Source organism: Periophthalmus magnuspinnatus, chromosome 19 (assembly GCF_009829125.3).
Source record: "Periophthalmus magnuspinnatus isolate fPerMag1 chromosome 19, fPerMag1.2.pri, whole genome shotgun sequence".
Taxonomy (NCBI): domain Eukaryota; kingdom Metazoa; phylum Chordata; class Actinopteri; order Gobiiformes; family Gobiidae; genus Periophthalmus; species Periophthalmus magnuspinnatus.
The window spans coordinates 18,918,884-18,931,868 of NC_047144.1; the positions used below are offsets into that span (position 1 = coordinate 18,918,884).

General features: G+C 38.6%; 1 protein-coding gene across 1 annotated transcript in view; it reads right to left on the bottom strand.

Annotated features, from left to right (window-relative positions):
• wu:fj29h11 (uncharacterized) overlaps nucleotides 1-12,385 on the bottom strand; it is a 46,531-nt gene extending 34,146 nt beyond the window's left edge. Inside the window, exons 1-13 of the mRNA XM_033984417.2 lie at nucleotides 12,337-12,385; nucleotides 10,118-10,759; nucleotides 8,740-8,923; nucleotides 7,036-7,391; nucleotides 6,330-6,455; nucleotides 6,063-6,260; nucleotides 4,776-4,922; nucleotides 4,403-4,654; nucleotides 4,039-4,219; nucleotides 2,614-2,780; nucleotides 2,395-2,538; nucleotides 766-944; nucleotides 252-424 (exon numbers count right to left, since the gene is read on the bottom strand). Of these exons, the coding sequence (XP_033840308.1) occupies nucleotides 252-424; nucleotides 766-944; nucleotides 2,395-2,538; nucleotides 2,614-2,780; nucleotides 4,039-4,219; nucleotides 4,403-4,654; nucleotides 4,776-4,922; nucleotides 6,063-6,260; nucleotides 6,330-6,455; nucleotides 7,036-7,391; nucleotides 8,740-8,923; nucleotides 10,118-10,753 (2,743 nt within the window). The 5' untranslated portion in view covers nucleotides 10,754-10,759; nucleotides 12,337-12,385. The remainder of the gene's footprint in view (nucleotides 1-251; nucleotides 425-765; nucleotides 945-2,394; nucleotides 2,539-2,613; nucleotides 2,781-4,038; nucleotides 4,220-4,402; nucleotides 4,655-4,775; nucleotides 4,923-6,062; nucleotides 6,261-6,329; nucleotides 6,456-7,035; nucleotides 7,392-8,739; nucleotides 8,924-10,117; nucleotides 10,760-12,336) is intronic.
• Nucleotides 12,386-12,985: the final 600 nt, after the last annotated feature.

The following is a 12,985-nucleotide window of genomic DNA, read 5'->3' on the forward strand; positions in this document are numbered from 1 at the left end:
AGTACTAAAAACGTCACATTCACAGGACAGAAATGAACCTTTCCTGAATAGCTTTAAAATGATCTTGAGCTGTACCAGAATAAGTGTAAGACCACATAGACCAGTATACTAAATACAGACATGCATAATAGACTTAATTGTTAAATTAGCACAATATTGTGTTAGTTGAGCTCCATGTGTTGGCTGCACACACCAATCTGCGACACTAGGATTAGCGTTAGGGCACAAGTCAAATGTTGATGAAGAATTACCTGCATTTCTTTCAATGAAATCTTTCAAAGAACCATAGACAGGCTTGAACACAATGTCCCATTGACTCCACTGGCCTACGTCCTCCAGCAGGGGGCAGGACAGTAGACTGAACAGGGCCTGGTCCTTGGACATGTCCCCCAGGCGCCCCACGGTCTCACCCTCCTCCTCAGCACTGTGGGAGACACAGAGGGGACATGGGAGTTGTACATGTACTGTTTTATACTAAAGCTTACTGCCAAGCTATCTAGGACAATAGTTGTTAGCAGATAACTAAGAAACTAAATGGGTTCAATGCCAAAACATCTCCCTCTTAGAAATGTTGGCATTTTCAATAAGCTAAACCAATAAATGGAAACACCCTGCTCACTAAACCTTTTTCTTATGCAAATCATTTACATACTGCATGACCCCAAAGAATCAAATGAATAAATGACTCAATCAATAGCACAAACAAGTCTGAGCCAGTTTATCATACTGTATAAATAACTTCTTTATGAACATGTAAATGCCCACCATGAGTTACGGTGTTTGGCCAGCAGTGCCAGCTCATAGTAGACCGGGCTGAGTCCTCCTCCAGACAGCTGCTTCTGCTGCTGGACCAGGCCAGCCAGTCTTTGCAAGGCCCCAAAACCCAGGTCCCTGCTGTCCCTCAGCCTGTAGTGGGAGCACAGCGCTGTCTCTATCAACGAAAGCTGTGCCAGGAGAGAGACGCTCTTTTAAAAGACAATTCCAACAGCACCAGACAACACAGGGTTCAAAAATGACTTCACTTCCACATTCTCTAAAGTTAGGAGTGCAGATTTTACTTGAGGAAAACATAAGGAAAAATATACATTTAAAAGATTTTGAATTTGTAAATGGTATTGCAGAGTAAAAATAATGCAAGCCTACACATGTGTCACTTTACTTTATAAATTATAGTATAGTAACTATACAGAACCTCCAGAATTCACTGAGCTGCAGAGGCTGAACAAGCCCTGATCAATGATTGGCTGTAGGTGCTGGGATTTAGTTATTGGCAATCAGATCGGAGAGAGTCCTTTTAGACTAAAAACAACAGGATTTTTAAAAACTGGCAGCCCAAATGAATGAATGATCAGAGAATTATAAAATAAATAAATTATACATCATGCACAATGTTTTTGTACTCAACAATAAATCAGCATTACAGTACAGAAAAAGCTAGATTTGATTTGAACATATTTACCTCTAGGGACACAGGTGGGTCAATGTCCGTTCAAATCAAAATCTTACATAATACTAATTAACTATAATAATACAGTTGAAATCAGAAGTTTACAAACACTATATAAAAAGATACATGTGCTTTTCTTCTCACTGTCTGACATGGAATCAGACTAAACTTTTCCTGATTTAGGTCAAGTAGCATTACCAAAATTATTTCTGTTTGCATTTCTTCAAAGTCAGAAGTTTACATACAGTAAGATTACTATGACTTTAAACAATTTGGGAAAACCCAGATGATGATGTTATGTTTTTGGAAGTCTTTTGATGATTTATTGACAACATTTGAGTTAATTAGAGACACACCGGTGGATGTATTTGAAGGCACACCTGAAACACACTGCTTCTTTGTGTAACATCACGGTAAAATCAAAAGAAATCAGCCAAGATATCAGGAAGAGAATTGTGGATGTGCACAAGTCTGGTTCATTCTTGGGTGCAATTTCCAGATGCCACATTCATATGTTCAAACTATTACAATATACATAAGTATAAACACCATGGGAATGTGTTTAGCCATCACACAGTGTCTGCGTGCACTGGTGTGTGAATGTGTATGTGAATGGGTGAATTGTTCCTTAATTTAAAGTCTTTTGAGTGCCTTGAAGGTGGAAAGGCCTATACTGTTTTAAAAATGTGTCCATTTACCATTTCTGACTTTGAAGAAAGTAATTTTGGTAATCCTAATTGACCTAAAACAGGAAAAGTTTAACTTGATTTCATGTCGGACAGTGAGAAAAAAAATGTATCTGGCTTTTTATATAGTGCATGTAAACTTCTGGTTTCAACTGTACAAATAGTTTCAATATAAATATGCATGTTTCCTATTTTTCTGTGTATAAGTGACACAGTTTCTTGTCTTGCAAAAGGAGCAGAGGGGAGAGTGAAGAACCATACCTGCTCTGGGTCTGTCTGGTCCAGATCTCCACACTGTTTAATGAACTCAAACAAGTCCTGGCGCGTGGGCCTGAAACTAGCGCCCCCCAGCTGAACACTGCTGGTACTGAGGAACAGAGCCGAGCCCAGACACTCCTGTATCACCTGCGCAGACACAACATCACATCTGTGGTTTTTTACAGGTACAATACACATACATGTCCATCCCATTAGACCCACCTGTACATGTTTCACAAGGAAGTCCAAGAAGGTGCCCATCTCCAAGCAGAGGAAGTTCTGGAGGTGGAAGTGCTTAGTGATTTTCTTCTCCAGGGCAGCCATGTGGGCCAGAGTGAAGGTGGAGTTGTGAGAGGAGAGGCTGTCCTTCACAAACTGCTGCACCATCCCTGAAACACAGCACTCATCATGAAACTCTGGACTGATTTACAATAGGACTAGAGTCAGCCAACTAAACAGGAGACAGCAGTACATTACAGGTGTTACATTAAGGATGTGCCCATAAACGCCTAAGCATTGTGTAATAACAGGTTAAACCACCAGATGGCGTGCGCTAACAGAGCTTTGTTATGGCCTTGCCTTTTAGCCTATAGCAGGGGTCACCAACCTTTTTTAACCTGAGAGCTACTTTATGGGCACTGAGTCATACGAAGGGCTACCAGTTTGAGACGCTCTTCTGAAATAACACATTTTCTCAGTTTGCCTTTAGTTATACATTATTAGTAATGATAATCATCTATGTGAACACACTGATCATGTTGCAAGACACTGATCACATTAATGATTTTTCAAAATAATTATCAACAATGAGCAAGGAGGGAAACAGATATCAGTATTCAGCACTTTAACTTTACTAATCTTAGTAATTGTTAAATTTCCAGATGACACATCACTACATCTCATAGGAAAAGTGTCCCATTTTCACTATCCACTGACAAACCTTTTTAACAAAACATAAATAATATACATTGCACCATGTTTCATAAAGTTATCAATTATGTAATGTTAAAGAAAAATAAGCTTACATATTTTTAAATAAATCTCGGTTGCGTTGTGAGACTTTTTCACCGGTGTCGTGAAAAAAGCCTGTTGTTTACCCAAAGCTGCGTTTAGCTCTGGGCTTGTTCTGCCCATAGTGTGCGTCCCCGTGGGTAGTTAGTGTGGGGTTTTGTGAGACGTAGTGAAGTGTCCCTCCACATTGTGCTGCTTTGCCATCACCACAGTCGCTCCGCAGATGAGATACGCGCATGTCTTAAATCGTTGTGAAAGTGATCTTATTTTCTAACATGTTTTGGAGTAAGAAACTGCCTTCAGCGCATCCTCACAGCGCTCGCGAGCGGAGCACTGGTTTTGTCACGTGCACAATACTGACCTTTGAAGTGAGTAGGTCAAAGTTCACCTTAACTTATCTAAACTTCACGTATAATGAACCTATGTTTAAGATATTGTCATTTTTAAATCTATATAAATGCAAGGGTGATTAAAAAATATAACAGAAGAAAATTACATTTTAGATGCAGCTCATTAGTGAGTTGTGCTATTTTTAGAACCGGTCTGCGGGCGACTCATGTGGGGCTTGGGGGCGACATGGCGCCCGTGGGCATAGGGTTGGTGACCCCTGGCCTATAGTATAATAAGCTAGTATACCTTCAGTGGGGCGCAGTGTGGAGGGCTTCTTCTCGGGTTTGGTCTGCTCATGGGCTTTGGAGCTCTTGTCCTTGAGTACCAAGTCCTGAGGTAGGGCCAGGGAGCCTCCACAAATGGACAGCTGAAACAGAGCTGTGGCCAAACGGTCCCCAGACACCTGCAGCAGGAAAGTCTGCACATGCTGAACACACAACACATCACATTTGGCATCAAGTCATATGATAAAAACAATCATATTAAGGAGGCAAAATAATAATGTATCAGTATCCTAGTAAAAGATATTTTTGAGGGGAAGTAACACTCTTTACACAGGAAAATGCTATTGTCTCTATGTAAAACTTGATGAGTTATGAGTATGACTTGCTTTGGTCATCTTGGGGCTGAACACTCCTTCTGCCTTTGAAAAGACAGCCAACACCACTTCGGCAGCGGTCAGACTGGCGTACTTCTTCTTCAGCTCTGCATTGCCTCCAGATGCAGAACCTGGGAGGGCATCCAACACATGCCTCTTCATTTTCCTCAGCCGCTCCACTGTCTCCTCCTCCAGCTCCTTCTGGACCTGCTCCCGGGCCTTCTCCAGTAGAGCATTCTCATTGCGGACTACCTTTGACAGGGACTGAAAACATACATTTCAACTGATACTTTGCAGTGACATCATGTTTCTCTATGGAGGGATATTCCCCTGTGACGATGGTGACACAATCCTCTTATCATATAAAACATACAGAGATACTTACGGCAATAGGGAGGGCCACACTGTGAATGCGGATGCCCAGCTCATATGGGGAGTCACAGTTGTACTGATCAGACAGGTACTTCATGAAATCTGCCAGGTCGATTTTAATCCTATTATTGGCATTCGTCCTTCGAAAATTGCGAAGATGCTAAAAAAGAAAAAAAAAGAAAATGATTCACGTCTTACATACATTTTCTTTCTTTATTTGTTTGTTATCCACAACAGTTAGATGTGTCACGTTATATGTATATATATATGTATATGTGTATATATATAAAACTGCATAAAGTGCCAGCCAGTCAGTGTCTTCCAGTCAAGTCACGTTTTCATTAGGCCTTGTCATTTAAAATAATAAAACCAGATGAAAGTGACAAACGACATGTTGACGCATCTTTGGATGGAACAAAAATTTTTGGGGGTCAGTACTTACTGTGGGTAGCTTTTCTTGTACTAGTGGGGAACTATTAGTTATTTTTTCTGCATTACGATACAATTTGAGCTTCACAGGGCTGAGTAAATAACTGCCTCAAAAAGGCACAAACTAACTACTGATGTTTATCATTCTGTTATTTATTTATTGCAGCTCATGTTTTAACAATATCGTAAAGTGAGAAATTTTGTGGTTTATTGTGTCAGTGGCATAAATTAGTTTCAATATTATTGTTTATTGTCAATATTTTCTTCAGCAATATATCGGACTTCAAAATTTGTGACGGGTGTATTACTGGTTTCAGATGACGTCACAACATTCTGTAGACAAATATTGTATAAAACAGATGGGGGAGAGCCAAAATAAACAAACAGTGGGTTCTTGGGTCTGGTCACTAATAGAAATGGTCGGGTTCGGCATTTGTGAAGGTAAGTTTTGGATTTTTCTTGAGAAAGAACACTGTGATGCAATCAATGAGGAATAATCTTAAAACCACCAATTGATAGTTTGCAGTGATATCACGCTGGGGGTGTTCTACGTATATCTCTATGGTGGAATGTTCAGCAGTTACCACGGAGACACAATGCATACGCTACCAAACACTGTCAAAAAAGTTTTAAGATTGACAGAAAACTCAAGAAAAGATACAAAATGGATTTAAACAACACATTTTCAGGAGCCTGTGATGAATGCAGTGCCCATGGTCCTGTTAAGATGTTTTGTGTTTCAATAAAGCTCAAGTCTACCTTTAGTAACAGAACGTCGGACAGAGCAGTGTCTACAGTTAGCTTCACACCTCCAGGGAATGTTAAAATCATCAGCTGCAAAGTATGAATATGACAGGACAGTGCAGCAGACCTGGAGTATGTCCACAGTCTTGATCTGCTGGATGTCGTCGTCTTTGGTGTTGCTGTTGATCTTGAACATGCGGTGCACCAGGGGTAGTTTGCACAGAGGGCCCAGGTTCAGCTCCTCGTAGCGCTTCTTGTCTTTGAGAGCGGCCAGCGCCTGACCCAGCTCATACAGGGTACACACGCACGACACCGACGCAGTGGCCTGGGGGGGAGCGAAGTGAGGAGTGTGAGTTTAGGATGAATGGGACTGCTGTGAAAATGTAATCCTCACCTCAAGGAACATGTTGACCTCTCTTATGGTGTACTGCAGGTCCTTCAGAGCCTGGATCTGCCACTGGTTGATTCCGGCTGATTCCAAAGAGGAGATCTGCAGCAGCTGGCAAGTTCTGGAAATCACCTGGATATACATTTTGCATTTTATTCAGATATTTAGATATAATTAATGACACACAAGGCAAAGGAACAGTACGACTGCATTCAAAGCTGCTCCTTGTTTAATGCTTACTGATATTTACTGACTTTTTGGAGCCTTCTACCATGTTCTAATGTTGTTCCCTCATCAAAAACATGCATGGATGACATAAAAAAAAAACTCTTCAGGCATGTCTGAGTACTAGCAGTATGATTCTGTTCAATGCTCAGCCCACAGCCCAGCACGTGTTGTGTGTGTTGTTAGGCTCTGAAGGGGGAGTGACTTAGGACGGGAGCAAGGGGAGGGGGGACTGAGCATTTTCAGGACTATTTAAACTGAAGATTCTCCCTGAAACCATCAAAACTATCAGTGGACAAATATGAAATGTAGTAAAGAAAAAATAAACTCAAAATAACTCCAAACATGTTTCAGATTTTAGATTTAAAAAAAGTAGCCATCCTTTGTTTTGATCACACTCGCATTCCTTGATCATGACAAGGCACCGCTATGAACTTTGTTTACTACTTTCTAAATACTAGTGTACACTTTAGAGGACCCAGCTCACCTGCTCTTTGGTGACGAGCTCTCCCTCTGAGGCGATCTCCCGTATCATGTCTTTCATGAGGTTGTCGACATTGTCACGTTCCAGCCTCCGGCTCCAGTGCCTTGGTCCTCCCACGATTTCCTCCAGGGCCTCCACTGCCCTCATGTTGGCCCCATGCACCTCCCTCAGCTGTCTGTGATAGCCCTCTGTGAACACGTTGCTGCTGCTGCTCTTCTTGGGTTTCGGTGCGTCCGCCGTCTCCGTGGTGGTGCTCTGCTTTTGGGATACTTTCACTCCCAGCGCGGGGAAGTCATTGTCCGAGAGGAGGCTGGAGGAGGCAGCCGTCACAGGTGGAACTTTAGGATTTTTCCGAGTTGCTGATGGATACGAGAATATGTCAAAATATATTGATTAACTGAAATCAATTCAAAATTTGAATGAATGCAATTAGCAAATTGCAAAAGCATCATGATTTCCTCTACAAATAATTAAATTTCCTCTTATGTCTGCATAAAAACACTGCTAACTCTGTAGTGTAGATCTGAACAAACATGTTCTGAAATGTGATTATTATATTAGTTTGTCAGTTCATATTGGTCTTTTTGTTAGTCTTCATTTCTTCTGGACATGTTTAAAATGTAAACTTTGTAGAGAATCCTATTAACACATGAATCAAAAATCTAATTACAACTGCAATGCTTGTCCCCTAAAAAACGCAATTAGATATTTTTCACAAATTGTTCAGTCCTATGCCATTTTATCGTTGAATGTGTATTTTGTATATATTGAAATCCACTGTAGAACCGCCCAGTTTGGGAATTGGGATTAACACTTGCTGTAGATTCTCAGTTGCCCATGTCTTGTAAACAATATCTATAATATCTGACTTAGATTTGTGAAAAAAAAAAAAAAAAAAAATTCTAATTTGCAATTCAATTTGCAATTTATGTTTTAATTAAAAGATTCTGTTCAAACTTCACATTTTTAAATGCGTCCAGAATTGACAAAAAGACTGAACAAACAAATGAATACAAGAATCTCATTTTTGTACAGATTTAAACTACAGGGTTACCAGTTTTACGATACTTCAAAAATAGCAGCACCTGGAATTTGCCAATTAAAATATTGAATTTATTTATTTGGCAGGGACAATGACGTCAATAACATGGTAAACATTAAATAAATCAAAACTTCAAACACAAATAGGCAGTATGGTGCAGTCGGCACAGAGAATAATGGTATAATTTCCATTAGTTTTATTTAAATGGAAATTATTTATTATATTTTATTACATAATGGAGATGTTTAAAACGTAAGGAATAAAAAATATATCTTTAACACATACTTAAGTGCAAGAGTTAAGGAATTAGCTGTAAAGTAAAAGCACATTAAGTCATTATCCCTGATGAATGTTATGATAATACTGCAGAATGAGTCTGGTCACGGTTTATGGGATTTTTACCACTGATGCAACAATCAGGGCAAAATGTAAACCAAGTATTTTTGAATGAAGATGATTTTGGATTAGCAGATTAATGAAATAGTAAGTAAACAAAATATAAGTCCAGGTTTGTTTTTGATGAGGAGACATTATAACATGGCTAAAAGCAAAAAAAAAAGTCAATTCTGCATAAAATGTGTCCTTTAGCAGAACTTCTCCATGTTTGTGATGATGGTTAAATATACTTAGTTGTACGGGCTATTGCATGTTTGATACCATGTTACCTGATTGTGGTTGTGTTGCTGTCTTGGTGTTGTCGGGGGAGGTGTTGGCCTTACAGAGGGACATCTCCCACTGGTCATACAGGGACAAATACTGGCCAAAGGGAAGCTCTGAGCCAAAGTGTTCCAAATAGCAGCTTTGGAGCTTCTGCATTGGTGGGTTATCCAGGTTGAACTTCTGCAAGACCTGCAACATGGGTGAGAGGTTAAGAGCTACTTTAAGGTCTAACTCATCTACAGAACAAGCCTGCCATGTTTTGGTGGATGAGTTAAATTGTATAATCAAAAATCCATTCAAGTAAGGTTTGAACGATATGGGGTTAGGGTTAATTGTGATTTTTCTAACAAGCATTGTGATTGCAATTAGATTTATGGTTTAATAATTGACTGAAATATGGCAAACTAATACAAAAATCACATTGCAGATTCAGAACAGGTTTGAAACTACAGGTTTAGCAGTTTTGTTTTGTTTTTTAATGCAGAATAAGACATGAGATTTTGTTGTTTGTGGAGGAAATTATGGCACTTCAAAAATAGGAGGCTCTGCAATTTACTAATTGCCTCTACTTAAATCCCGTTTTTGATCCAATTGAGATTAATACTGCAGCATTACTAAATTGTTGGGTCACGACTGAACAAGTATGTCACTGGTTGAACATAATAATTTATTGAGTTTTGAAAATTTGTGCAAATATGTGTTTTCTAAAATTATTATTGAAATGTATGTATTTATTCACAGACCAAACGGCAGCGAAAGTAAGTTTAGGTTAAAGAACACACATTATACTTGAGCCTGCTATATGGTTATAATCAATGACACATGTGGATCATGTTATAATTTGCACATTTTAAATAGCAATATTGATCTAAAACAGTGAAACAAGTCAGATGACTTCCGCTTTAGAAAACTGCGGTGCCCAATGGGAGGTGACATCATCATAAACATCATCACAACAAAGAGCCATGAAGTTGTTGGCCCTTCTGATGGAGCTGCACATCGCGGTAGCAAGTAGCAGATTTTTTTTCCTTTGTACCAATATAATTTAAATTGAAAAAAGCACAGAACAGTGAGCATATGCCAGTGGCGGTGAAAACAGGGGTTGATCGGCAAAGTGGTGTCTTGAAAATAAGTGATTAAAGATTGCTCAAACAAACACAACTTCGAGAGTGTAAATGAGAAGGGAAACAATTTTAACAAATTAAAGAGGGAATATTACACTTGTATGGGGTATTAACTGCTAACATAATTAATCTTTTATTAATAAATGGCAAAGACCATTATAAAAAAACAGGGTAAAGGCCAGTTCCTTGGGCTGTAAGACTTTTTCACGCATCATAATGAGTCATTTATTGCTGACACATGGGCGCAACTATGACTCACCTCCATAACCCGTTTGAACAGCTCCTCCTGGGTCAGCCTTTCTGCCGGCCTGGGCGTAGTGCTGGTTAAGGCCACGGGGGGCGTGGGTAACAGTGAAACCCCCACTGTGGGGCTGGCAGCTGGCTGGAGCTCACTGGACTCTGGACAGTTTGAGGAATCTTCTTGCTTCTTGAACATGACATGAATCACACGCTTTCCTTTCACAAAGAGATGCTCGCTTAGAGACTCCACCAGCTCTAACATTGTTGAGAAACCAAGTTCTGTTAGAAGCATTTTTTTCTTGTATTTCTCTGTATATACTCTGTCCAAGGCCTTTAGACGAATTCCTTTAGGGTGCTCCTTCATCATGGTCAGAAAGTTCTCAATAATTTTTTTACGATCTGCTTTTTTTAGCTTGGACGTTTTAGGCTTTACGACGCTGTTCCCGGTGTGCATCTTGTGGAATATTTTGCCATCTTTAACAAGCAGCACTTCATCCAGACTGTCCACCAGGCTGGACAAGGAGTCGAAGCCCATGGCCTCTGCACACAAGTTGCGGTGGAAGTTCTGCTGGAAGATCAAGCTCAGTCTTTTCACAGGGATGCCATCTGAATACATCGTCATCATCTTCACCAAGTCCTCCAGGTCTGTCTCCATGGCTGTCTAACAACACAGAAGACACAACCGGTAATATTGACACAAATGACAATATTATAAATGTGTGATGGAAATGTATGGATATTTATGTTGTGAAGAAAATATTCTTATCATATCTTTAAATTCATTTGATCTGTATCAGTCTGTCTGATTTTTGTTTTTCAAAACTCACCAGACTTTGCAAATGGATTATTTTTTATAGTAATATTTCCACAACAAATGAATGTGACCTTTGAGTAGACAAATGTGTAATTCAAATTTGCCAATCAAAATGAATTACAATTATTGTCTATATGACAGGTTTTCATGTTTGTTTGTTTTTTATCTAATTCTTTGGTTTGGTGGAATAGCACCTGTGGTAAGTATTTATCTTCATTTTACTTCAGTTAAGTGGCAGTTTGTGGAAAAAAAAGTTGAAAAAAAAAGATATTTTATTTTTGTACTTATCTTTATTAATTTTATATTTAGACTATTAACCATTGCCCATGTTAACATTATGGTTGCTGGGTAACAGTTGTGGAATTTCCTCTACCTATATCACATCGGCTGCCCATGTCCAACCAGGAAGTAACATTATTCATCAGAAATAAATTAAAAAACAAAACAAAAAAACATCAAAAAAACAACAACTAGGTAACACTTTTAGTTAAATCTACGTAAGTACTCTAATGACTACACACCTCTCTTATCCAGTCTGTAGTCAAACAGGTATGTGGATGAGTTTGTACTAAATTGTAATGATATAATTTGTGGTAAATAATTAAAATTGGCCCTACTTATTGGGCCCAAAAATCCGGTAGAGCTTATCAGCCATCGGTTGCTCTAGATATGAAACAATCGGTATCGTCATTCACCATGAAAAAAAAAACAAAACAACATACTGGTCGATCTCTTAAGTAAATACATTTAATTAGTAAAGGCTCATTGTGTCTTCAGTTTTAAACTCAGAATTAGCGTTTCTTTTTGTCAGACTGGAGTGTTTGTTTATCTGCTTTATATGATTCAGCCACTCCCAGCAGCCTTCTCAAAAGTGTCATGTGATAGTGCGGTGACACGTTTTCCAGGTTGCTTTACTTGTTTGTTTTTTTTTTCTTGGTTGATGGACAGTCAACCACAAAAATTATGTAGTGCACTTTTTTATTTAATGTTAGCTTATTGTTATTAATGTATACATTTACTTCCGCATTGTAATAGTTTAATATTAGAATATTCATTTACAAATAACTATTTTATTTGTTTAAAAAATAACAAGCAGCAACACTGCTAGTTTTGTTTTGTTTTTTTTGATTACTCTGAAACATATACATAACAAAGCTGCTTGGAATGTTGCTGAAGTTTCCATTTCTGTTAAAATGATATCAGCAACAGAGTCACATGTTTTTTACTAAAGCAAAAATAACAACCATGAAGCTTAAAAACTGGACAAACTGACATGGATCTATATTTTCAGTAGATTTTCTTTTTTTGATGGAATCCAATTTTATATTTAAAAAAAACAAGTACTCATACATGTTCAAAAGCTAGCAGCAGTCATTTACACATTCATGCAAACCCATATTTAGGAGCTTAAAATGATAACATACCTGGTGTTTGAGTGCGTTCAGTGCTTCCTTAGTCTTATGGTGTCTCAGAATAAACAGTTGCTGCGCTGAGAGGCTTTAAAGCAGCAGATCCCTCCCTCCCAGCACTTCCTTGGGTTTCATTCTGTGCAAGAGCGGCAGAATGGAAACTGAAAGTAAAGCAGCTGTGTGTGTCTCCAGTGGTAACCAGTCCAGTCCACATGCTGTTGGCTCAATCACAGTCACGTGATGGCTCTATGGGCACAGCTGAGAAGGGAAAATAACTTTAAGAATTTAGACTGGCAGTCAAACTACAATTTAATCTCAAAACCTCTGAAGACTTAAGTTTATGTTTTAATACATTGCTCAATTTTCAAACTTGCTCATCTGTAAAACAATAATGATTATATTGGAAAATTGCCATTAAAGTGATGATGATGTACACCTGTAAATGAGTAAGTTGAGGTTTAAAATAACTGTATGTAAGACTTGAATAAAAGTTTACGAATCTAAAATCAGTGTTCTCAGATAAAACTATATTTGATTTGAACATTTTTACAGGTTTTACTGATAAGAATAAATCAGCATTAGAATTACTAATTATAAAAGCGTTGAACATGATGGCCAGTTTGCTTCTGTTATTATTTGGTGTTTTGGTTTTCAATACGATTGT